The 27,948-nt window shown below is 38.3% G+C and overlaps 1 protein-coding gene and 1 long non-coding RNA gene across 2 annotated transcripts in view; one reads left to right on the top strand and one right to left on the bottom strand.

Moving 5' to 3' along the window:
• LOC134356162 (uncharacterized) overlaps positions 1 to 27,948 on the bottom strand; it is a 46,514-nt gene that overhangs the window by 10,287 nt on the left and 8,279 nt on the right. Inside the window, exon 2 of the long non-coding RNA XR_010020290.1 lies at positions 1,009 to 1,155. This is a non-coding gene — a long non-coding RNA (uncharacterized LOC134356162). The remainder of the gene's footprint in view (positions 1 to 1,008; positions 1,156 to 27,948) is intronic.
• Positions 14,255 to 27,948, top strand: part of slc12a4 (solute carrier family 12 member 4) — an 84,439-nt gene continuing 70,745 nt past the window's right edge. The window contains exon 1 of the mRNA XM_063066834.1: positions 14,255 to 14,469. Coding sequence (XP_062922904.1) covers positions 14,334 to 14,469 — 136 coding nt within the window. The 5' untranslated portion in view covers positions 14,255 to 14,333. The remainder of the gene's footprint in view (positions 14,470 to 27,948) is intronic.

The raw sequence follows: 27,948 nt of genomic DNA, 5'->3' as shown, positions 1-27,948 counted from the left end.
GACATATGCCATTCACGTACTTCGTACATATAACCATAATAAATTATTTAAGCAACAAAGAATGCTTGCTCAAACAATATATTTACAATATCACTCAAATATTACTGATACATTAAATACACAACATTATTGATGCTTCCAAGGCATTTAAAATTTATCTGAAAAAATCTCCTACCTCTGCATGTTTGCTTTTACTCAGCTATGTTCTTTTCAAGATTGTGAAACCTTTTAAATCTAAGCTGATTTTACCACAGGTAAAATTATGTTCCAATGAAATTCTGCAATGTTGTTATGCTGTTAAAGAAAATACCTGAAATTTATTGATAATTGGAGGACTACAGCAAAAACTATTGAAATGCATTTACAAAATCATGTAATTTTTCTGTCCAATTCAGCCCATAAAGTAGAGCAATCCCATCCATTCCATTCTTTCTTTTTTTTTTAAATAGCTCTGCAAATTCTTTCTCAAGTATCAACCTGTCTGAAGGCACTAATTCTGTTTCTACCACTCTACTGACCTCGCAGCGTGTTGCATACAAAGCCAGGCAGGGAGTTAAACACCTTCTCAAAAGTGGTTAAGCTTTCTTTCAGGGTATTTAATGAGAAAACGTTATGAAAAGATATTGCTGTTTCAAAGGCAAATTAACGATTGAATGGAAATAGTTGTCTTTCTACTGTGTGTGCTTCAATTTGAAATCCGAATGAACCAGAGCAGGAAATGATGTAAAAAGAAAAAAGCTTATGAACAGGAAATGATGTTTCTACTCAATGAACAGTGCCTCTACAGGCAGAACACTCCCTGTCTGACAACCATGATGTCAAACTTAATTTTCTGAAACTGGAAGTCAAATGATCATTCCATTATGTCTTTGGCAAAGGAATGGACAGTTTCCGAGACTAGTCATGAAACAATCTAAACTGCACAGTCTTTAACCATTCTCGCTTTGAAAATATTGTCCTTAATGACATGGTAATGTCTAATGAGCAGACCAGTGATGCAGTACTCACCCAGAATGATGATTGTATGAGGTATCTCTGGAGTGAATTGTGCCTCCTTAATGCGTCCTCCAACTTGACATCTTTTTCATTGTATTATACCCCTTCCCACTGTGTTGATTTGATTTGACATCTTCTGGGCATGGAGTTCCATCAAATCTGAGTCAAGAAAAGGACAGAGTTCACTAAGGTAACTTTGGATTGGGAATATGATCACAGTCAATAAGAGTTGGCAAGGGTAAGCAGACCCCCCCCCCATTGATTCTGTGACAAATCCATCGGCTCTGCTTCTGGTAACTTCTGATGTTCCAGAACATGTCTTTAGAGTGTATGGGGAAGTAGCTACATTTAATAGATGCTCAGCTGACTGCCTGCCATTCTCTGTTGTGGGTGTGCTACAACCAGTAATCCAAGGTGCTGGCCCTGAATTTGCAGCTGTATCTGGGTCTAATTCTGCTGAAGTGTCAATAGGCCTTGGCTCATTTTCCTGGAGACTACAGATGTTTTTTTGCACCGTGTGTCTCTCTGTGTTCTGTAATATATTGTTACTGCTTCTCCAGTTTCCTTGCTACCCTCCCCAGATTTTCCACCACTCTCTGGATGTCTTATCCACATTCAGATTGACTCTGCCTCAGGGCTTCTCTGACCAGACTCACCATCTCCCTGACACTATTATCCAGTGGTGATTTATCACCATAGCCTGGTGCAGCAGGTGAGGGCTGTGCAGTTGGTTCTGCATTAGCTTCTGTTGAAGGATGAGCCACTGATACACTTGCTGCATGCTGCAGCCCTTGTCTGCGTGATCAAGTGGTGAACACCAATGTGTTTCCAAGTTGGATGAATTTGGGTACTTCTCAATTTATAGCTTAAATAAGGTTTCATCTTTCTTTGGGTTTGAATCTGAAGCAGGGGATGCAAGTTCAAGAGGAGGACTGGTTAAAAATTTGATGTGAAACTAGACAAGAAGCTGGTTCCTATCTTTGTCTGCAACTTTGATGTCATCCTCAGCAGTTCAGTAGGAATATAGTTGAAGGATTTAGAGTAGTAGAAAACTACAATACAGAACCAGGTCCTTTGACCCACCTAATCCATGCAAAACCATTTAAACTGCCTAGGCCTATTAACCTGCACCCAGACCATATTCCTCCATGCCCCTCCTTTCCATGTACCTAGCTAAACTTCTCTTAAATGTTGAAATCGAAGTCACATCCACCACCTGTGCTGGCAACTTGTTCCATACTCTCACCACCATCTGAGTGAAAAAGTTTCTCTCATGTTCCCCTCAAACCTTTCACCTTTCACCCCTAATTCATGACCTCTAGTTGTAGTCTCACCCAACCTCAGTGGTAAAAGCCTGCTTGCATTTACCCTATCTATATCCCTCATAATTTTGTATACCTCTCAAATCTCCTCGCAACATTCTACATTCTAGTGAAACAAAGTTCTAACTTACTCAATCTTTCCTTATAATTCAGGTCCTCTAGTCCTGGCAGTATCCTTGTAAATTTTCTCTGTATTCTTTCAATCTTCTTTACCTCTTTCCTGTAGGTAGGTGACCAAAACTGCACACAATACTCCAAATTATGCTTCACCAGCACTTATACAATTCAACGTAACATCCCATCCCCTGTACTCAATACTTTGATCTATGAAGGCCAATATGCCAAAAGCTTTCTTTATGACCCTATCTATTTGTGACAGCACTTTCAATGAATTATGGACCTGTATTCCCAGATCCCTTTGTTCTACTGCACTCCTCAGTACTCTACTGCTCACTGTGCAAGAACTACCCTGGCTGGTCCTCTCAAAGTGCAACATTGCATTAAATTCCATCTGCCATTTTTCAGTCCATTTCACCAGCTGCTCCAAATCCTGCTGCAAGCTTTGATAACCTTCTTCGCTCTCCACTACATCCCCAATCTTGGTGTCATCTGCAAATTTGCTGATCCAGTTAACCACTTAATCATCCGGATTGTTGATATAGATAACAACAACGGACTCAGCTCCGATCCCTGCAACACTCCACTAGTCACAGGCTCCCAGTCAGAGAGGCAATCATCTATTACCACTCTGGCTTCTCCCACAAAGCCAATGTCTAATCCAATTTACTACCTCATCTTGAATGCCAAGTGACTGAACCTTCTTGACCACCCTCCCATACAGGAACTTGTCAAATGCCTTGCTAAAGTCCATATAGATGACATCCATTGCCTTGTCTTCATCAACTTTACTGATAACTTCCTCGAGAAACTCTATAAGATGGATTAAACATGAGTTATCACACAAAAAGCCATGCTGACAGTCCTGTCTATCCAAATACTCATGTATACAGTGCCTAAGAGTATCTTCCAATAACTTTCCCCCTACTTATGTTAGGCTCACTGGCCTATAACTTCCTGGTTAATTCTCAGAGCCTTTCTTAAACTGCGGAACAACATTAACTATCCTCCACTCCTCCGGTACCTCAACTGTCCCTGAGGATAATTTAAATATATCTGCTAGGGAACACCTTGTCAGGCCCTGGGAATTTATCCAGCCTAATTTGCCTTAAGACAGCAAACACATCCTTGTCTGAATCTGTATAGGGTCCATGATCTTGCTGCTGTTTTGCCTCACTTCTATTGATTCTGTGTCCATCTTCCAAGTAAATACAGATACAAAAATTCCATTTAAGATCTCCTCATCTCTTTTGGCTCCATGCATAGATTACCAATCTGATCTTCCAGAGGACCAATTTTGTCTCTTGCAATCCTTTTGCTCTTAACATATCTGTAGAAGCCCTTAGAATTCTCCTTCACCTTGTCTGCTAGAGCAACCTTATTCCTTCTTTGAGCACTCCTGATTTCTTTCTTAAATGTTCTCTTGCATTTCTTCTAGCCTTTAAGTCCCTCATTTGTTCCTACCTGTCTATACCTGCCTCAATATCTCTTGAAAATCAAGGTTCCCTCAACCTGTTATCCTTGCCTTTTATTCTGAAAGGCACATATAAGCTTTGTACTCTCAAAATTTAACTTTTGATGTCCTCCCACTTGTCAAGTACATCTTTGCTAGCAAACAGCCTGTCCCAAGCCACACATGCCAGATCCTTTCTTATGCTATCAATTGGCCATTCTCCAAGACAGTTTGAGGCCTGTGTGTCTGGTAAGTTTGAAGAGATCATGGGAGGTGAAAAGATTTTGAGTGAGTGAAAATAAGGATAATTTTGGAGGAAACTAGTGGACCCAAAGGAGCAGTTGTAGCAGCTTAATTCTACAAGTTCCTTGTGCCCATTCAAGATGAGAACAGACAAGTGGCTGAGATGGTTTTAGAAGATAATTTGCAGTAAAGGAAGAAAAAATGGATTATTTATGTGAGCAGTCTTAGCAACAAGAATAAATGGGGTGGGGTGAGTGGGGATATAATGGCAAAGCAGGTGCCGACTGATCATTCCTGTGACAAAGAAACTAGAACTAGAAAGGAATCAAAATCAGAATAATCCTCATTCTAGAATGAGCAACATGTGAATGATTGGTTACCATTTATCTCTAGTGACACGGAAGTCTAGACAGTTGAGAGCAATGTAGGTTTCGTCTATCGATCATGTATGCGGTGACATTCTAATTTGAATGTTATGTGGGAGGGTGTGGTTTGATAAATATCCAGGAATAGCAATATGCAGAGACATGGCTTTATACTGAAGAATCAGCATAGCTCTTTAATTAGGCTAGGGTTAAATAGGAGAGTTGCTGGGCAATGTGGCTCGTTGGGCTGGAAGGGCATGTTAAGCATTGTACTTTTAAATAAAATAAATGACAAGTTTATTTCTTCCCTTTGGAATAATTCTGCTGCCTAGAAAATACGAGGGGTGATTGATAAATTTGTGGCCTAAGGTAGAAGGAATCAATTTTAGAAAACCTAGCACATTTATTTTTCAACATAGTCTCCTCCTACATTTACACACTTAGTCCAGCGATCGTGGAGCATACGGATCCCTTCTTTGTAGAAGTCGGCATCTTGGACCTCCAGAAAGTGGTCCACAGTAGGGGTGATTGATAAGTTCGTGGCCTAAGGTAGAAGGAGATGAGTTATACAGCTCTCATTACATGCACATGCAGTTCAACTCTTTGAGTGATTACGCAGAAAGTTTGAAGTTAATAACTCATCTCCTTCTACCTTAGGCCATGAACTAATCAATCATCTCTGCTGTGGACCACTTTCTGGAGGTCCAAGACGCCGACTGCTACAAAGAAAGGATCCGTATGCTCCATGACTGCCGGACTAAGTGTGTAAATGTAGGAGGAGACTATGTTGAAAAATAAATATGCTAGGTTTTCTAAGATTGACTCCTTCCACCTTAGGCCGCGAACTTATCAATCACCCCTCGTAAAGTGTATTAAATCGTGAAGCACCTACCCCAGGTTCAAAATTGTATTTAACTTTGTTTTAAATTTTATTTGCATATTTGTCAAATGTGGCTTTTCATTTGGAATATTGTAGCTAATCTACTTTAAACTTATTTCAAAAATACTGTTCATAATTTGAAAAATGGATGTAACAAAATAAATTAATACAATATCATGGTGCTTTTATTTAATGAGATTGTGTTGTATCATTATCTTTTTCTATATGCTCATTAATTACAGTTGCTGGATTGTGATTCATGGCACAAACAATATGAACAAAAAAAGTGAAGTATGTAAACACAAACAAGGAAATCTGCAGATGCTGGAATTTCAAGCAACACATAAAAGTTGCTGGTGAACGCAGAATTAAAGTATGCAAACCATATGCTTAAAGGTTCTGCAACTGAGAGAAACTAGTATACCATTTAGAAAAGTAAACTCTGCCCCCAGACTGTAAACCCTGAAAGTTGAATTTTATTTTGGTAAAACAGATTTCTTAAGACCACTGTAATGAATCACAAGATTTAAATTTAAATTGCTGACAGTCCACTAACATCTGTTCAGCTCTTTGAAAAATATTTTGAGTATTTGTTACCTCTCAGCTTTGACGTTTGTGCATGTTTGCATAATTCCAGTTAATCTTTGTAGGCAAGAAGAAACTGGTTTGCATTTCCTTTGTACTTAATGATATATCATTGCCTTGATACATTCCATCCTTTTACGTTAGTAGGTGATAAAGCTAAGCTTCGTAAATATTTAATCAGTGATTACTTAAGTTGTGATGTTAAAAAGATAATTTTTAACTGGAATGCTCCTGCATAAGAGCATTTTTGTATACAAGTTCTAGTTTATACCTATTGATGAATGGGTATGGGAGGTATCATGACTCGAGACTCAAGATTTACTTTATTTATTCCCTAATGCATCTTTAGCAGAACCCAAGGTGCATTGTGTCATAAATATGTTGTTTTACTTTAATTACAAAGAATACAGCTAAGTTATTGTAGGTGCTTCTAAAACTAAGACAGTATGGCTGAAATTCAATCAGTCACACAAAAATCTTTTGCAACTATTGACTATTATTCTCAAACGTAGCTGAACCAAAGTCATTCAAAATTACTAATCAGGATCCAACACTGACCCTTCCCTTTCAGCACTACTCTGCGTCCATCTCAAGATCATCATCATCAGGTGCCGTGCCCAGTTTGAGCTTTGACTGCCATGGCCGACACACTCCTGTTTCGGGTCAAGTGGATCAATTCATTGGTATTCATTTCCAGTTCTCTGGCTGCTGTCTCCATCATCATTTGTCTTTGCCTTCCTCTTCCTTTCTTCCCTTCAAACTTTCCCATAATTACCATGCATTTTAACTCCTCTTTCCTAATCACATGTCCAATGAAGTTACGTTGCCTTTTCATGATCTCATACATTATTTTTTTGCTTGCTCTGTTCATGACATCCTCATTAGATATTCGTTTCAGCCATGATATTCTTTGCATTCTCTTCAAAAACCACTTACTTCAATTGTAAATTTTTGTCTTAAGTTTCCTTCTTTAATTAATTGCGAGTAGTCAAGGGGGATTGTTCAGGTTTCTGCTTTTTTTTAAGTTGTACTTTTACATGACATATTACTGGATTATGGTCACTATTACAGACTGCACCTGGATATGTTTTGCATTGAGTCACTGAGTTTCTAAATCTCAAGATAGGCAGGCAATAAACATCTAGTACAAGTTCACAAATTCCCACAGCTATCATGATTACTTCCTCTGAACAAATATCATAAATGAAAGCTTACAAGGACAAGGATAAGAGCATTAAAATTGCAGAATTGCTCAAATGAACGCTAGTGTAGATCAGGAAACACAGGGATGATGGATAATTGTGGATTAAGTTGCAAACATCAGAATTTTAAATATGCCCACATTCATGAAGAGCAGAGTAAAAATAAGCCATCCAAGGAATCCGTGGGATAATAGAATATACAGTAAAGCTGGTAAAATTTGTGTGAGGCTTGGAGCGAATGAACTGAAGCAGGATGGTAAGATAAACAAGGGATATTAACTACTAAGCATACTTTATCAATGCAATGTGATTGGAACTATAGGGAGTATCATGTAGGAACTATTGAACTGACAATAAAATGGCTGTCCCAAACCCAATATTCACTATTAGAGAGATGGTCCATAAGGTCAAGCACATTGTTCCCCAGCAAAGAAATTTGGTGAAGACTAAGACTACTGAAGAGTTGAGGGAAACAAGTGAAAATGTTTCGGAGGACATATTTATTACCAGGCACAAGGTGTTTGTAGCCTTCCAGTGCATTAAAGTGAATAAATCCCATGGCCTGAGTGCACCCTTGAACTTTGTGGAGTAGGATGGGGGTGCTAGAGAACAGATAGTAGAAGCCCTTGAGCAGATATTTGCTCCATCGTAATATGACAGATGGTTAATATCATTCTATTTTTTTAAGAACGGTAGCAAAGGTATATGAGAGAACTACAGGCTGGTCACCCTGATATCTGTAATGGGGAAATTACTGAAGGGAATTCAATGGGTTAGGATTGCAAGTATTTGGATAGACTGTCTAATTAGAAGGAGCCAGCATGGCTTTGTGAATGGAAAGTCACGTTTGATGAGCCTTTTAAAGTCTTCTTCTGGAGGTAGTCCATAAGATAGATGAGGGTGGGGCAGTGGATGTTGCCTATCGGACTTGAGCAAGACCCTCGACAAAGTCCCTCATGGTAGACTGGTCTGAAAGGTTAGGTCTCATGGAATCCAGAGAGAGCTTGTTAAGTAGATTCAAAATTAGTTTGGAGTCAGGAACCAGAGAGTGGTGTGTTGAAGGTTAATTTTTTTTAGAATGCTGGCCAGTGACTAGTGTGCTACAGTGGTCAATTTTGGACCCCTGTATTTTTACTTCTCTAAATAATTTGGATGCAAATACACGAGGCTTGATTAATAAGTTTGTGGGTGACACAAAATTAATTGGTGGTGTTAATAATAATCTACCATCGTAGATTACGTGATCTTGATGAGTTGGGAAAATGAGCCAAGAATTGACAAGTGAACTATTGTTTCTCTTTAATCTATTTCCTCTCCTATGCCTATCAGTTCCTTTCAGTTCTCCTTCCATCCACTTACACTAGGGGCAATTTATAGCAGCCAACTAACTTGCCAGTTAGCATGTTTTTACTATGTGGGAGGAAAATAGAATGCTTGGGAGAAACCCATTCAGTCACCAGAAGAACCTTAAAGATCCAAAGCATCCGCCACTTGCTGGAAGTGTTTCGACTTCATTTTTTTTTGAGTTTGGAATATTTGCATCAATAAAATGAGATACCTTGGAGGTGGGATCCAAGTCTGAACATGAAATCCATTTACATTACATATACAGTTTATACATATATCCTGAAGGTAGTTTTATATAATATTTTTAATAATTTTGTGCATGAAATAATAATGTGTACATTGAACCATCAGAAAGGTAGGCTACCACTATCTCAGTCACCCACCCAGGTCAGTGGCTGTTTGGCGTTCCCAGCTCTGAATTTATGTGCTACTGGTAAGCAGTTTTGGTCTTACACTTGCAATGAAGTGATGCAGTGTTTGAGAGGTTGGTGACAAAACATATCATCATCTTCCTGAGAAGTGACTTAGATCCAGATCAATTTGCCTACCAGAGCAACAGGTCCACAGCAGATGCCATCTCATTGACTCTTCATTTAACGCTGGAACAGCTGGACAGCAACGATGCTGTCAGGATGCTCTTTATTGACTATAGCTCAGCATTCAATACCATCATTGCCTTTAAACTAACTAATAAACTTCAAGACCTTGGTCTCAATACCTCCTTGTGCAATTGCATCCTCGATTTCCTCACTTGCAGACCACTGTGGTTGGTCTCGGATTGGCAACAACATCTCCTCCACGATCTCCATCAGCACAGGTGCACCACAAGGCTGGGTGTTTAGTCCCCTGCTCTACTCGCTTTACACTTACGATTGTGTGGCTAAGCACAGCTCCAATGCCATATTCAAGTTTGCTGACGACATCTCAGTTATCGGCCAAATCAAAGCTGGTGATGAATCAGAATATAGGAGGGAGATTGAAAATCTGGCTGAGTGGTGCCATAATAACAACCTCTTACTCAACGTCAGCAAGACCAAGGAGCTGATTATTGACTTCAGGAGAAGGTAATCAGAGGGCCATGCCCCAGTCCTCGTCAGGGGTGGAAAAGGTTAGCAACTTTAAGGTGTTATTCTTTTGAGGACCTGTCCTGGACCCAGAACATAAGTGCAATTACAAGGAAAGCACAGCAGTGCCTCAATTTCCTTAGGAGTTTGCAAAGATTTGGCATGACACATAAAACATAGACAGACCTCTATAGCTGTGTAATGGAGAGTATATTGACTGGCTGCATGACGGCCTTGTATGGATACACCAATGCCCTTGAACAGAAAATCCTACAAAAAGTAATGGATACAGTCCAGTCCATCACGTGTAAAGCCCTCACCATCATTGAGCACATCTACATGAAACATTGTTGCAGGAAAGTAGCATTATCATCAGGGACCCCCACCAATCAGGACATGCCCTTTTCTTGCTGCTGCCATCAGCAAGAAGGTACCGGAGCCTTGGACTCTCACACAACCAGGTTTACGAACAGTTACTACCCCTCTTGTATCAGAGGGGGTGACTTCACTCAACTTCACTTGCCCCGACACTGAAATGTTCCCACAACCAATGGGCTCACTTTCAAGGACCTCTTCATCTCCTGATTTGATATTTATTGCTTATTTATTATTATTATTATTTCTTTCTTTTGTATTTGTAGTTTGTTGTCTTTTGCACACTGGTTGAATGCCCAAGTTGGTGCCGTCTTTCATTGACTCCGTTATAGTTATTATCAAAATATTTATTGAGTATGCCTGCAAGAAATTAATGTCAGTGTAGTATATGATGACATATATGTACTTTGATAATAAATTTGCTTTGAACTTTGAACTTCATCACACATATGTACTAGTACAGCCGTTCAGCATATTAGATTTTCATAAGCAATGCTCCTGGCAAACTTATCAATGAATTTCTCTGCTACTTCGTGGTCAGCAAATTCTTTACCATTACAAATCTTTTAAAAAAATTAATGACATGCCTGTCCTTAAATTTCTACAACGAGCCTGCTAAATATTCACAATTTCCTTCAATTTTTCAGCTTATCGTGCTAAATCTTTGCTTGTTTCATGATCAGCATACATGTATTCACACTGATGCTGACGAATCCACTCTTTCAATACACGATCAACATCTTAATTTTTGGCTTTATGCTGTGTTTTTTTTATTTTTCATTAACATATGTTAATTATATTGTTCAAGTCACTTCTCTTTTTTTAATTTTATTTTTATTTGGATAAGGAATTCACAAATATCATGTACTTTTTTCACACATATAACCTTTTCCATTTTTTATATGTATAAAACTATAATTATTTATACATTCTTAAGTACACATTGAGATGATATAAAAGGAAATTAGACACTTAAATAGATAATTATGTACTGTGGTAATTCTAATCTATTAGGCTAAGTAATGGTATCAGTTATTAAGAAAAATAGTAATAATAGTTTAATATAACTCTTCTGGACCATTTCCACTGGTCCAAAATGTTGTATGTAAGCCTATGTAACAACCATTGCAGGTGTTTATATCCTAATTTGTTCATGCTTGCTCCTGCCGGCAGACATAATTATCCAATCCCTATGTACTTATTTACTTAATTTTTTCATTTTTTATCTCTTTCCCAAATCTTTCCCTTTACTTGTGTTAATTCTCTATTTTCCAAAAGAAAACAAAAAAAAAGACATTTAGACTAGGGGTGCTTACGTTAGCAATATTACTGTGTTGATGAGAAGAGCAGTATAAGTCATTAGGAGAGTCATCTAAAGTCTGCTCGCATTGGGTTATATATTCAATCCATTTATTCCAGATTTGATAAAATTTTTCTTTTTGAATTCTCAGGGAGTAAGTCAACTTTTCCATTTTAAATATTTCCAAGATAATTTCGTGCCAATCTTCTAATGTAGGTGGTATTGGATTTAGCCATTTTCTAGTGATTGATTTCTTACTTGCCGCTAAGAGGGCCTGCAGCAACTTTATATCTTCCTTCTGTTCAAGAAACAATACATGCCCCAAATAGAGCGTCTCAAAGTTCAGAGGTATCTGGGACCTAAGTACCTTAACTAATGTTCTATGAATACCTTCCCAATATAGACTTAATTTAGGGCAATCCCAGAAAATATGAAAATGATTTGCCTCCTTGGAGCCGCACCTTCTCCAACACGTCACGTTTGTATCTTTATATTTTTCCTGATATGGGGTCTTGAAGTATCTTATAATGTTTTTCCAACAATGTTCTCTCCAAGTCAAAGAATTAGTCGAGGACCATTGAAAGCTGCAGATTTTCCCCCAAGCCTCCTCTGAAAGTACCAACCCCACTTCTTTCTCCCACTTCTCTTTAATATACAGTGTATTTACATTTTTAGCATGGGAGAGTGCATTATATAATCGAAAAACTGATTTACTAGGTATTGAACTGCAAGCCAAATTCAGAATCTTGAAAAATTCTAATTCTACTGTTGATAGGTCTGTATATCTACAACTCTGGTTAACATAGTTTCGTACTTGAAGGTACCTAAAACAAGTCATTGTGTTCTAGGCCATGTTTGTCCTGCAGGATTTGGAAACTCTGTAATACTCTTCTATCTATAAATGAGAGATAGGTTGTAAGACCTTTCTTTATTCATAGCTCAAATCTTTTATCTCCTCTGTTGGGAAGGAATTCGGATTCATATGCACACCATCTAAAGAGTTTTAACATGTTATTAATTCGACATGAATTAACCACCTTCTGCCATACTTTTAATGTAAGATTTATCCAACTGTTTTTAAATTTTTCCAACTGGGCCATCAATCCTTTGTCAGCTATTGAGGCCTGTAGAGGAAAACTGTCAACTAATCCAAATTCTATTTCCTTCCATCTAGCCTTATATTCCCTATTACACCAATATAACAGAGGGGTTATCTGTGAGGCATAAAAATAATTTCTCAGGCAAGGAAGAACCATACTTCCTCCTTCCTTCCCTAACTGTAAGGTGTTATATCGAATTCTAGGTTTCTTTCCTTACCAAATGAAGTGGGAAATCCATTTGTCCCATTCCCTGAATTGATTATCATCCACCTCCACCGGTAAAGTACGGAAAAGATACAATAACCGAGGAAGATTATTCATTTTTATAGTATTTATCCTTGAATTTAAACTTCAAAAGGGGATAAGATTCCATCTACGCATATCTGCTTTTATCTCTGAGATTAATGGCCCATAATTTACCTGTGACAGTGTTGAAAGATCCATTGGCAGGGTTATTCCTAAATATTTTAATGATTTAGCTTCCCACTTAAGATCGTATGTATCCTGCAATTTTTTGGATGGTGTATAATTTAGGGACATAACCTGCGTTTTCTTACATTTATTTTATAACCTGATATTTTCCCAAAGTCATCCAACAGTGTAAACAATCCTATAAATGATTTTTCTGGTTCACTCAGATAGACCAAAACATCATCTGCGAATAACGCCACTTTCTGTTCAATCCCTGCCACCTTGATACCTTTTACGATTTCGCTCTGTCTTATTAGTTGGGCAAGCGGTTCAATATATAGCGCAAAAAGGAGAGGAGAAATTGGGCATCCCTGTCTAGTGCCTCTCTCTAAGATGAAGGAATCAGAGAGGTCCCCATTTATCTTAATTCGGGCTGTAGGGCTGTCATATAGAGTCTGAATTACTTTAATAAACTTTTCTTGAAAGCCGAATCTTCCTAACACTCTGTATAGGAATGCCCAACTAACCGAATCAAAAGCTTTCTCAGCGTCCAATCCTACTACCATTGTCTCAGTCTCGTTCTTATTAACCTGTTCTAATATGTGCAGAGTTCTCCTTATGTTGTCCTGTGTTTGTCTTTGTTGAATAAATCCAGTCTGGTCTAAATGGATTAGGCCAGGTAAAAGCTTTTCCAATCTGCGCACCAATATAGATGTAAATAGTTTGTAATCTAAATTAAGAACACTAATTGGCTGATAATTGCCACATTCTAGTTTATCTTTACCCTCTTTAGGAATAACTGAAATAATCACTTCTCTCCAGGAAGGTGGAGTTTCTCCTCTCTGCAAGATCCAATTAAAGGTGTTAAGTAGTAATGGGGCTAACCGTGTCTTCAGGGACTTGTACCACTCTGAGGTAAACCCATCAGAATCAAGTCACTTCTCACAACTGTTTGTAGTGTCCAGAGACCTGCGCAGTACCTGGTGACTTTCCCAGCACCTTGTGGAATTTTCCATTTTGATGTTATTTCAGTACCTTAAAACACTTTGGATTTTGGAGCTTTTTGAATTTTGTAATTTCAGACCGGGGTGCTCAACCTGTATTGTCAATAGGCTGTTAAATAAAACAATTGTTACAGTAAGGAAAACAAAATTGCATATGCAAGTCATTCATTTCAGGTAAATCAAAGTATTTTTCTATTAATTAGGCACTAGATGCTTTAGGGTTTATGTTAAATGTTAATGTTTAGCTATTTAAGGGGATTAGCAGTTTGATTTTTTTGGTCAAAAGTTTAAATGCCAAAAGAGTACTTGCCATTCTACCTTTTCTTTTTATTCTCCGAGCTTAGAAGGTAGCATTGGCAGTTGGGTGGGGCAGAGGGCAAAGATGAGGATACTTGTACACAACTTGAGAGCAGTTTACTGAGATTTGCAGCTCTAGCTCTGGGTGGAGTTCCAGACTACAGTTATTTCCTCCCAGAGGAAGTGACCACATAGTGTTGGAATGCAATCTTAGCAAAGAAGCCCTCGCTGTTCAGCTCGGATAGAAAGAATAGACAGCCGGACTGTGAAAAATGCATCAATTTACTGTGGTGCCAGTAGAAGAACAGCATACCTCAGATTATGATAGCTTGGAAGGACTGACTTGGGTTGATTACAGAGAGGCCAGGCATTGTTCACGAGATCCAAACGATACAGTCAGCTCTGATGGTAAGTTGTGAAAACTTTCTGAAAATCTCTTCAGCTGCTGCTCTCTTTCTTTCTCTCTCTTTTTCTCTCTCTCTTCCTCCCTTTTATATTCTAGCCTGATTCTCCCGCTCCCCCGCCCCCGCCCTCAACTCCAAACTGTCTTTAAACACAGTATTGATCAAATATCCTAACTTATGATTTCTTTCATGAACAAGGCATTGGTATCCTAATTTTTTAAATAGATTTTATGTATTCAAGGATCTGTTTTAACATGTAGCTTGCAGTAAATGCAGACCTGGTACAAGGGTGAGGTCATGATGAGCTTCTTTATAATCCTAGTGAAATTTGAAACAGCAAATTGAGATGGAATCTTAGATTAAACAAAGTCAGTTGATAGACAAAATTATTTGTTTTAACTATTTCCACAAGTAGACAGTTACTTTCATATAGATTGTTTCTTTATGCTTAAAGGAAAAAAACTCGTATTGGTGGCCAGAGATTGTGCATTTTTGATTTTTCTGTTTGCCTGTTTTTAAGGTTGAACAGATGTTGGATCCATTTTTGAAAGCTTAATTAATGGAATCGCAGAATCAGTGGTTACAGCCATTCATCTTGTCAAGTTATTACGGGTTTTATGCAAGAACAATGTAGCTGCTCCCATTCTTCTCCCATCTCCCATAACCCTGCAAATGATTTCCTGTTGGTTACTCATCCATCTTCCTTTTGAAAGCTGCAGTTGAATTTGCTTCAGTGTCTAAGTCTGGCTATAGCTTCCTGACCCTTTTTATATTTTAAAAAATATTTCTCATTATTCATTTGTTATTTTGCCATTCTCTTAAATACTTTTTTGCTTGTTCTTTGACCTATCCATCACAGTTTCTCTCTATCTACTCCATTGATGCCCTCATGATTTTATATATCTGTATCAGATCTCCCCACATCCTTCCAGCTTCTCCAATCTGTCTGCATAATTGATACCTTTCACTCCTGGACCACTTCGAGGAAATCTCTTTTGTACCCTCTCTAAAGCATTAATTGTGTCTCAGAGAATTGGTCGTAGTAGACAAGTTGTGGCTGATCAGTATTTTGTAAAGGTTCATCATGACTTCATTGCTCTTGTACACTATGATTCTATTTATCAAAGTCCTGTATGTTTTTTTCCAAACAATTTATTTGCCTGCTGTACTATGCATAAACTATGCATATACCCCAGATCTCTGTTCTTTTACCCTCTTTAGAATTTTGCCCTTTTATATTCTATTTCTCATCTCTCATTCTTCCCAACAAAAGGAATATTTCACATTTTTCAGCATTAAATTTCATCTAGCATCTGGCACCTATCACTCAATTATTTTAGTCTTTCTATATCTCCTTGAAGTCTTTAATAGTGTTTGTAGTTTGCTGTGCCTCCATGTCTTACCATCATGAAATATGAATGCTTTACACTCTGTACTTTAATACCACATTAAGAAAACTAATGGCTCTTATACTTCTGGGGAACTTAACTGTACAATTCTTCTCAAGCCCGAAAAGAAACTTTCACTGTTACTCTGGTTCCTGTTACTTGGATGGCTAACTCCAGAATAAAAAGTTTAGTAAGGGCTAATAATTTAACTTCAGACAACATGGAAATAAAATTTCAAAGAAGGACGATGAAAATAGGACTGAACTTGTTATATTTGCACACAGTTAATGAAATAAGTTAAATGTAACTAAGTTAGAAATTAACAAGAATAATGTGGGCACCACAGAGTTGTGATTGAAAGAAGAGTGCAGCTGGAGCTTAACATCTAAGGATACATATTATATCAAAAGAATGGACAGGTGGGCAGAAGTGGGGTGGCTATGTTGGTAATAAATGAATTCAAATCCTTAGAAAGAAGTGATGTAAAATCAGAAGATGTAAAATTCTATGGACTGAGTTAAGAAACAGCAAGGTTAAAAACGCCCTGATAGGAATTGTATACATGCCTCAGAACAGAAGCTAGGATGTGGGATGCCAATTACAATGGGAGATGGAAAATGAATATAAAAAGGACAATGTTAGGATGGTCAAGGGATTCCAATTTGCCTGTAAAATGGGGAAATCAATTCGGTGCTGGATCCCAAGAGAAGGAATTAGTAGAATGTCTACACAGTGACTTTTTTGAGCAGCTTGTATTTGAGCCAACAGGGGAAAGGCATTGCTGGGTTGGGTGCTGTGTAATGAACCAGATTTGATTAGGGAGCTTTAGGTAATGGAACTCTTAGGAGGCAATGATCATAAAACGATAAGATTTCACCCTGCAGTTTGAGAGGCAGAAGCTAAAAATAGATGAACAGGTATTACAGTAGAGTAAAGGGAGCTAAAGAGGCTTGAGGGAGGAGCTGGCCAAAGATGATTGGAAGGGAACACTAGCAGGGATGATGGTAGAACAGTAAATTGTGGGAGTTTCTGGAAGTAATTCAGAAAACGCTGGATATGCTAAATCTAAAGAAGAAGCAGCATCCTAAAGGGATGATGAGGCAACGGTGCCTGACAAAGGAAGTAAAAGACAGCACAAAAACAAAAGGAAAGGCAAAAGTTAATGGTAAATCTTAGGATTGGGATGCCTTTAAAGACTAACAGAAGGAAACTAAAAACAATAAGAGAAATGATGAAGCGTGAAGGTAAGCTGGGCAATAATATAAAAGGGGATACCAGAAGCTTTTGCAGATATATGAAGAGTAAAAAAGGCAAAAGTGGGCATTGGACCTCTGTAAAATGGTGCTGGAGAGGTAGTAATGGGGAACAGAGAAATGGCAGATGAACTGAGTAAGTATTTTGTGTCGGTCTTCACTGTGGAAGACACCAGCAACCTGCCAGAAATTTAAGAATATCAGGGAGCATAAGTGAGTGTAGTCACTATTACTAAGGAGAAGATTTTTGGGAAGCTGAAAGGTCTGAAGGTAGATAAGTCACCTGTACCAGATAGACTATATCCCAAGGTTTTGAATGAGGTTGCTGAAGAGATTGTAGAGATATTAGTAGTGATCTCACAAAAAAATGCTAGATTCTGGAATGGTTCCAGTGCACTAAAAAAATTGCAAATATTGCCCTACTCCTTAAGAAGAGGGGGAGGCAAAAGGGAGAAAATGATAGACCAGTTAGCCTGATTTAAGTGGTTGGCAAGATATTGAAGTCCATTATTAAGGATGAAGTTTCATGATACTTGGAGCCACATAAATAAAATAGGCTGATGTCTGCATGGTTTCTTTCAGGGAAAATTTGCCTGTCAAATCTGTTGATATTCTTTGAGGAAAGAACAGGCAGGGTAGACAAAGGAGTGTCAGTGGATGCTGATTACTTGGAGTTTAAGAAGGCCTTTGACAAGGTGCCACACATAAGGCAGCTAAACAGGATAAGAGCCCATGGTATTACACGAAAGACACTAGCAATGTAGTGGCATTAAAGATTGGCTGACTGGCAGGAAGCAAAGAGTGGTAATAAAGGGGGGCCTTTTCTGGTTGGCAGCTGGTGATTAGTGGTGTTCTGCAGGGGTTGGTGTTGGGTCTGCTATTTTTAAAGTTATGTTAATGATCTGGATGATGGAATTGATGGCTTTATGGGCAGATTTGTAGATAATACAAAGATAGGTGGAGGGGCAAGTAGTGTTGAGGAAGCAGAGGGGCTGCAGAAGGAATAAAGGCGTAGACTATTTTCTAAACTGAGAAATCTGATAAAGTAGGGAAATGTATTGGTAGAAGAAATGAGGTGAAGGCTAGTTTCTAAGTGGGGAGTATATTCAAAAATCAGAGGTGCAAAGGGACTTGCGAGTGCTTGTGCAGGATTCCCTGAAGGTTAACTTACAGGTTGAGTCAGTGTTAAGGAAGGCAAATGCAATGTTATCATTCGTTTTATGAGGTCTAGAATATAAAAGCGAGGATGTAATGAGAGACTTTATAAAGTATTGGTCAGACAACATTTGAAGTATTATGCAAATGATCGGGAATGAAAGAATATATGAGGCGTGGTTTATGTCTCTGGGCCTGTACTCACTAGAGATTAGAAGAAGAAACATATCAAATATTGAAAGGCCTAGACAGAGTGGATGTGGAGAGGAGGTTTCCAATATGGGAGAGTCTAGGACCAGAGTGCACAGCATCAGAATAGAAGGACTTGCCTTTATTACAGAGACGAGAGAGAATTGCTTTAGCTAGAGAGTGGTGAATCTGTGGAATTCATTGCTACTGATTGCTGTGGAGGCCAAGTCATTGGATATATTTAAAAAGGAGGTTGATAGGTTCTTGATTAGCAAATGTATCAAAGGTGATGGGGAAAAGACAGGGGATGAGGAAAATAAAATCAGCCATAATTTAATAGCAAAGCAGACTCTATCCAAATAGCCTAATTCTGCCCCTATGTATTATGGTTTTATCATGGCTTTATGGCTACAGACCCTTCTTTGGCCTTCAATCTTGATGACAGGCCAATTTTGTTCAAATATACATCCATATATGCACATCAACCACATTGACCCACATTGACCCTCATTGTTACTTCATTTAAAAAACTATCAAGTTAGTTAGACACAAACTCCTTTTATACATCCATGCAGTATTTCTTTGGTTAGTCTTGGTTAGAGGTTTGCTGTTTCTGACCCTGACCATTGCTTTTCAAATTTTTCTCATTGCCGTGGTTTAATTGTTGAGCCCGTAGTTGCTGGGTTTAACTGTGTTCCTTGCTTTTGAATAAGGATGGAACTCCTGTAATTTCCTAGAGTTCAGCCACCCCTAATTCTGTTTGGAGAGAATTTTTTACTTTAAAAAAAATTCATACTTTTTAAATTAATTTTAAATATTGAATTATTGATGCAAAGTTAAGTATTAACATTATTTGCTTTTCTATTTTCTTTATAGAAGGTAAAAAAATCATTGCAAGTTACATTCCTTCTATTGTATTTTGTTTAAAACTAGTATGGGCTATTATTGCCGAAGCTGTGCTCCATCTTTGCTGTGTACATAAATGTACAACATCTTCATCTGCTGGATAATAGATTGAATATTGGTTGTGGGTGGTTTGTTAAAAGAGTGAATCTTCATAAAAGATGACATGAGTTATGAGTTATGCAAGAGGACATAAGTTGAGAGTTAAAGGGCAGAAGTTTAGGGGTAACATGAGGGGGAACTTCTTTACTCAGAGAGTGGTGGCTGTATGGAATGAGCTTCCAGCAGAAGTGGTTGAGGCAGGTTCGATGTTGTCGTTTAAAGTTAAATTGGATAGATATATGCACAGGAAAGGAATGGAGGGTTATGGGCTGAGTGCAGGTCGGTGGGACTAGGTGAGAGTAAGAGTTTGGCACGGACTAGAAGGGCTGAGATGGCCTGTTTCCATGCTGTAATTGTTATATGGTTATAAAATGCATGAGCACAGCACGTGATGTTTATAATTAGGTTAGTTTCAAAATTTTCCCATTTTTCTTGGATCGTGGTCTTGTAGGCTTTTATGTGTTAATTATTTTAAGGTTGCCAAAGGCAGAGCATGAATTAAGACATATGTTAGTTTATCCTGTGTGATAGTGCTAAAAATTGGGAAAGGCATGAAGAAATTGGAAGTCAATGTTATCAGAAGATATGCAACATTCATGAAATTCTGCCAGGCCCCAATGTGTTTGCTTTATTTGTACAATAACTGCAGTTACTTTCAAAGCATACTGAATTGGGTAACACTCGTCTTTGTCACACTAACCACTGTAGAATGTGCCTTCTTTGGTAGAAAAGATACTTGTCTGATTTCTGATGTGGTTGAGTAAGGGACCAGAGTTCTGTCTTTGATTCCAACAAATAAGAGGTTGAAGTGCTATTCTGTTGTAAATCTATTCTGTCTGCTGTAACTATGTTCCGTATTTAATGCAGCTTAGTTATATCTATTAATAGAAATTCATTCAAACTGCCCTGATCCTGCTGACTAAGTAACAGTAGCATCTTGACGTCAGAACTAAATTTAAGTCTCTGTGAATGTATATCTTTTTCCAAATTCTCCAAATATAGTCCATGTTAACAGGGACAAAGTGAAATTCTGTAAAATTTGACCAATGAACTACAAATATAACATGCAGAGCAATAAAGTAAAAGAATTTAACTTTTGTATAATACTTTGCTATCTACACCGGCTCTTGGAAAGATTTTTCATTTTCAGTCAATGATCTACTTTTGAAGTGTATTCTTTTACAATGTAATCACTGTAGCTAATTTATATGTGTGTTTTGCAGAGCACCAATTAATTAATGATTTTAATTTTATAGAAGTGGGCAGATGTGTACTGTACTGATTTACAGCATTAGTAGAACAAATAAAATGTTTATACCTGGAGTGGAGCTACAGGGACAAGCACAAACATCTATGATGAGAATGCTTGTATCCAAGACAAGGATTTAATCATATGCTAAAATAAAATCATTGTATTGTCTTAGTTTAGAGCAGGATATTTTTTCTGTCATGTCTGGGCACAGCCAATCTAGCTCAGTCTGCCATTTGTATACTTGATCCGAAGCCTTAGTTGCCTCTGAAGGAGAACACATCCGTAGCTGTTTTGTTGAACTGGCCATTTTAACGGACTAGTATAGGTTAAGTGTTTTCCAACATGATAGTGAGGGTATCCTTTTCTCTGAATACTGACAAGCTAGTCAACCATATCATGTTAAGTGTCTGAGTAAAGGATTAATTGGTACTTAACCAGAAGTCGTGATGCCTGTGTTTTTAAATGCATGGAAAATGTTTTAGGGAAGATAATCCAAGTTCAATTCGATTTCATGGAAAAGTAAATGATTCAAAAAATGTGACAGATCTAAATTATCCATGTGTCTAGAGTGCAGGTGTTGATTACAATATAATAATTCACTGATGCATGATTTTTGCATCTATTTATTTCAAACAACATTTTAAGTTTACCAGAAAGAATACTATCTTTGCATTGCAACTGTTTGACTTGTTTTTCCATTTTCCTGATATGAAGTCAGTGGAAAAGCTTATAAAAGTATCATCCAAAAGAAATGTTGAAAATAAAAAATGTACCAGGTATCAAAATGAATAATCATACACCATAGTAGTCCCGAGAGCTCTGAGAGAATGTAGCTTACAGATCATCCTAATTGGCTACCTGTATAGGAGCAGAAATTGAAGCAATTCTTGGGGTGAGGGGAAGGAGATGTAGATTTTATTGGCATTTATTTCAGAGGCATATAGAAATTGTATGTTTTTTGTTGTGAACAATTAGCAGCACCTATGAATATAAATATGTTATGAACTATTATTTTAATACCATTTAATTTGATATTACTTCTGGGGGACTGTGCCTATCTACAAATCTGCTATGACCATCCATTGTTGACAACTTTTGTCAACTATGCTTTCCACAGCTACTGTAATCAACTCTCCATACTCAATTTATTGGACCCGCACAAGTGAATAAGTGGAATACAAATTCTGGACCAGATTGATTGCTATTAAACTCAAAATTTCTGGGGTTCTTGGATCATTTTTAGAACTGGATAAGAACTTGGGAAAGAATGGAAAAGAATGTTTAAGATGTTTTATTAAGAGTGAGGAAAGTGCTCAGTGGGTTGCTTGAGGAGCAATTTATACGATGTATTTTGACTGAAAATTTCGCTGAGGTTAGGTTTACAGTTCAGTCTCCAGCTTTGCTTTGTGGATTGAGTGATGTATACTGTAATTACTTTAGTCCATTATCAGATGTGGTTGGAATGCATCAAGCACTCCTGTGCCAAAATTGCACTGTTGTTGGTGTTGCCCTGAAATCCAAGGTTATCTCCTACTTGATTTTTGCTCTATCAACTTGCTCCTTAAAATTCTCTCCCCTGCACCCGTTCACACACCTCTCCGAAATTGAGAGGTGTTTATGATTTAGGATTATATCTAAGGTTGATACCAGTTAATTCAGTTTGATTTCCCATTACTTACATAGACCCCCCCACCGCCCCATCTAGGCTTTCATGAAGGTTTCCTTCTATGTGCGCTTTTCTCTACTTTCTCTGTTATATCTCTTCAGGGCATCTTGCCCATAAGGCTTCTTCTGTCTTGCCCATAATCCCATTTCCATTATATGTTTGCTGATGTTGTAGACAGTTTCTATCTCCCTACTACATTCTTACTCTCTTCCAATTCTGCCAACTTCATACTTTCAAAAATACTCTAGTTTGCTGTTTACTTCAAAACGATTGCCCCACTATCCATCTCCCTCATTATCTCTGTTCCCTAAATGTTAGCCTCTCCCAATCCACACTTAACCTTTCTCCATTTCTCTGTTTGACGTTCTTTGGTGTGCTTCTGCCCTTACAGTGAAAACCCCTACTGAATAACTGATTCTATTTCAGTGATTACTGTGCATTATCCTTCCTTGGAATGAAGGGGGATCTTATTAAAATATACGTAAAACTGAAAAGTTCAATAGAGAGGATGTTGAGATGTTTCCACCAGTGAGAGAACCTCAAGAAGACAGGACTATAAGAAAAGGTAAATTTAAGCTGAGTTGTGTGGGAATTTCTTCTTGCTGAAGCTGGTGAGTTACTGGAGTTTTCTTCTCAAGAGATATGTGGTGCAGATCATTGGAGGTATTTATAGTGGAAATATCTCAGTTTCTGAAAGATCCTGCTACTGAAGATTGTGGGGAAAAGGACATGAGAGAAGTTGAGACATGGAACATTCTACAATGGGGTAGAGATGAGGGTTCGGTTATCCTAATACAGCTCCTATTGTGTTCATACTTTGTCTTATTGAAGGCGTGCGTTTACAGTTGGTCATGACATTTTTGTGCTTTATTATTCAAAATTCTGTAAAACTTTGCTGTCCATATGCCAACCCATACATGTAGGTTCCTTTCCCAAGTTCTTCATTGGATCCAAATCTTGCAACACTTTCCCAACAACACTGTGGGGTTATCTTCAATGGAAAAAGTTTTCCATTTCAAGCTAATGGTTATATACCACTTTCAAGGATAATTGGAGATGGGTAATAAATGTTTGTTCTGCCAGATTAGATGCCCAAATCTAATAATAAATGTCCTGCTCACTTGTGATTTGTGGCCTGTAAATTTGAACCACTGTCTGCCAAGGCTGTAATTGTGAAATTCGCAACCTTCAAGTCTTTTTCATGATCAGGATTTTATATGCGCTATCAGTCTGTGAAGAGGACTGCAGTGTTGATAGGAGATTCCTTATTCAGAGGAACAGAGACGAGGGTCTGTTGGCACAATAGAGATACCCGGATGGTATGTTGCCTTCCTGGTGCCAAGATCTGGATGTCTCAGATCGTGTCCATAGCATTCTCAAGGGCGAGGTTGAGCAGCCGGAAGTTTTGGTATATATTGGCACTAGTGACATAGGTAGACAAAGTGAGGAGGTCCTGAAGAGTGATTTTTGGGGAGCCAGGTAGAAAGCTGATAAACAGGAACTCCAGGGTGGTAATCCTTGGATTACTATCTGTGCCATGTACCAGTGTGGATAAGAATAGGATGATTTGGCATGGCTGAGGAGCTGGTGCAGAGGTTCAGATTTCTGGATCATTGGGATCTCTTCTGGAGTAGGTATGACCCATATCCTTGTAGGCAACCTTCATTGAGTTGTGTGGGTGGGTTTAAACTAATTTGGCAGGGGGATGGGAACCGGAGTGATGGTGTTGAAGATGAGGTAGTTGGTTTACAAACAGAGGCAATGTGTAGTGTGACTCTTAGCAAAGAGAACCTGATGATCGGGCAAAATTGCAGTTAACAAAATGAGTTGCAATGTAAAAGGCGGACAAAATCAAAAAAAGGTGAATACAGTACTAGAGGTGTTATTTTTGAATGTGCACAGTGTACAGAATAAGGTTGATGAACTTGTAGCACAGAATAGCAAGCATGATGTTGTAGACATCACTGAATCATGGCTAAAAGAAGATTATAGCTGGGAGCTTAACATCCAATGATACACATTGTATTGAAAGGATAGGCAGGAAGGCAGAGGGGGTGGTGTGACTCCATTGGTAAAAAATAAAATTAAATCATTAGAAAGAGGTGACATGGGATCAGAAGGTGTTGAATCATTGTGGATAGAGCTAAGGACCTCGAGGGTAAAAAGTCCCTGATGGGAGTTATATACAGACCACCCCTGCTCCACCACCAAACAGTAGTAAGGATGTAGTCCACAAGTTACAATGGGAGATAAAAAATGCATGCCAAAAGGGTAATGTTGCAATAGCCATGAGGAATTTCAATATGCAGGTTCACTGGGAAAATCATATTAGTGCGGGATTCCATTTTTGCCTTTTTTTAACTCAACCTCCTCTTCCCTTCCGAAGAAGACATGCTGCTTCAAAAATACTGTTCAATTCACTCAGTATACAGTACGTATTCCAGTTATCTCTTGTGCAAGCAAATACATCTATCTTTCTGATGTAGCCACCCATTTTTTTTCTTATTTATTATTATCTCCGGTGCTCACTGTTTATGAACCCATGAATTTTGTTCACTTGTTCATTTTCTCTTCCCTTACGAAGAACAAGCGCTGTGATTTTTTTAACTCGAACATCTCATTGCACTCCAACTGTAGTTGATTGGCTCAGATTCGTGGAAAACTTCCTTTTCTCCACTGTTATGCTTTATAACTCTAAAACGTAAAACTAATCAAAAGAAAAACAAGGGAGCCTGAGAGATGCATGTAAATTTAGTTTTTACTCTTAGTGAGGAGCGCAATTATGATATGGTGGCACGATGTATGTATGCCATTTATGTACTTTTACAGACAACCTGCGATAAATTATGCCAGCAACAAATTGTGCTTAATCAAATCATCTATTTACAATGGGCACGTGGCCAAGTGCCTAAGGCATTGGACTAGCGGCCTGAGGGTCGTGAGTTTGAGCCCTAGCCGAGGCAACGTGTTGTGTCCTTGAGCAAGGCACACATTGCTTTGCGACGACACTGGTGCCAAGCTGTATGGGTCCTAATGCCCTTCCCTTGGACAACATTGCTGTTGTGGAGAGGGGAGACTTGCAGCATGGGCTGGTCTTCCGTACAACCTTGCCCAGGCCTGCGCCCTGGAAAGTGAAGACTTTCCAGGAGCAGATCCGTGGCCTCGCAAGACTAACGGATGCCTTTTAACTTACAATGTTACTCAAATATTACTGAAATATTAAGTACACTACACTCCTCCCTGCTTAGCTATAAACTCCAACTCATTATAGAATGTATCTCAATTATATACATTGTAAACCATATAATACAACTACTATCTAGGCATCCACAGCATAGTAAATTTTAAATTCACCCATTTAGGTCTAAAGATTTAATTGCTGTGGAGATTTTCTTAGTCTTGTGGGATATCATCTTTCCTGACCGGTTTACTGTTCTTGTGGCTGTGAAGCTGTGAAACAATCTCGAGTTTGGAGGAGGGGGGCGGTCTCCTCCATGGTGGTTGTAGGATTTGAATCTGGGAATGTAGGAAGTGGTTTTGACAGCTGTAGATACATTTCTTCTGGACAGGTTGTTATTCCAAACAGTGATGTCAAACTGCTCCATCTGCTGATCTATCCCAGGCCACCAGACAATGCTTCAAGCCAATGCTTTCATTTTGACAACACCTAAATGACTGGCATGTAGCTCCTTCAACAGTTTGGCTCTCAGCTTGTATAATGGTGGTGTGATAACATATGTTTTTCATTTCACTGTGTTGGGCACGTGGCCAAGTGATTAAGGCGTTGGTCTAGTGATCTGAAGGTCGCTAGTTCGAGCCTCAGCTGTGGCAGTGTGTTTGTGTCCTTGAGCAAGGCACTTAACCACACATTGCTCTAGTGTCTGTGCGAGGAATGGCACCCCACACAGACTTCCAATCAGTGCCTTGTAAGGCATGAAAATGCCCGACGCAGGCCTCTCATGGTCTGACTCAACGTTCCCCCTTTCATTTCCCTGATATAATAAACATTTAAATGATTGTCACCTGGGATTTCTTTAGTATCATAAATTGATGCTTACAATTGCAATTGAAATGATGATCAACCAACGCCTGGTTTATCATGCAGTAATTTGCATTGCTTTCAGCAGCAGGAGTCCCTTCGTACAAAGTTATTTATGAAAAGTATAAGTTGATGCCAACTCTGTAAAATGACAAATTCTGTCTAGAAAACAATATTGGTGCAATGTAACATTTATTGCCCACTTGACATTTAATTACTTGGTCAACAGTTGGCTGAAGTTTTAGAAACTTTTGGGCTTTCAAAAGGAATTGGTTAGACACTTGAAAAATAATTTACAGGACTAGGAGGAAGAAGGAATACAACAGATGGAATACTCTGACGATTTAGTACAGACTCCACTCACTGTATGACTGGGAAATTACAACTGCACAGGCTATACTGCTATTTGTCTTGTATTTTAAATACTGATGAATCCAAGTAAACTACTTTAATTGCTTTGGTGAGAGAAAGATGAGAATATATTAACTTTTAAATTAACTTTAGTTACTGTAACACCAGTAGTTTTCTGGTGAGTTTCTTACAGGTTTATAGAGAAAAGCTGGGGCAGAAGAAAATGCGTATTGCTATAAGTAACAAAGTACTAGATGGATTCAATAAATCAGATGGAATCATTGAAAAGAGAAAAACAGTTAACCTGTAATGCTAATGACCCTTCATTGGAACTGGAGAAGTGAGGAAACAAGTGGGTTTAAAATTTCAGGGAAGGGACAAGGCTGGAGAAAACAAGGGAATGTTTGTCATAAGGATATGAGTTGTCCAAGTCACAAAGTGTCCATGAAGTTCATAGATGAATGAGGTCAGTTTGATGGGGTGGGGGTGGGGGAGAAGGGGTAGAAACTTTTAAAACTGAGATACAATTGCAAAACACTGCAGTTACCAGAAATACCTAATAGAACAGGTAAACCTGGCCAGAATGTGTTTTAAGAAGAATCTTTAAATTATAAAACTTCTAAAACTGTGGTCAGGTGCAAAACAGGCATTTGTTTTTCTTTTTGATTTGAATACCAGTGAAGTGAGTTTTGAATTCAGTTCTTTTGATGCTTGCCCCACCAGATTAATACCATTTCTTAGCAGCTAAAGTTTCAGGAGATGGATTCTAGAACATTTTTGCCATCCAAAACTTTGAACAATGGTTGGGAAATTGAAGTTCAGATTTATAACAGTTCTCATTTTAATTTGACACCAAAAATTTTGATAAACTTTATTTAAATAGCAAATTTTAAGTTCACTTCAAATTTCCAGAATATCAAATAAGGTTGTAGTGATCTCTGAACTTGTTCCAGTTTGAAACGTTGTTCTTACCCAATTTAGCTAGTCTGACAATAGCACTGGTGTTATAATGACTTCAGAATCCAAAGTTTTTATCTCTGGTTCCCTGCCTGCCCAACGTTTATTCAACCTACCGTAACAAATCAGGCTTAACTAGTCATTCATTTTGTTGCTATTTATGGGATCTCCGATGTTCAAATGATACCAAAATAGACCTCAAATGCAAGGGTGACTACTTTTACAAAG

Source organism: Mobula hypostoma, chromosome 14 (genome assembly GCF_963921235.1).
Source record: "Mobula hypostoma chromosome 14, sMobHyp1.1, whole genome shotgun sequence".
NCBI lineage: Eukaryota > Metazoa > Chordata > Chondrichthyes > Myliobatiformes > Myliobatidae > Mobula > Mobula hypostoma.
Note: the sequence above shows the minus strand (reverse complement) of the source record. Positions and strands in the feature narration are given on the sequence as shown.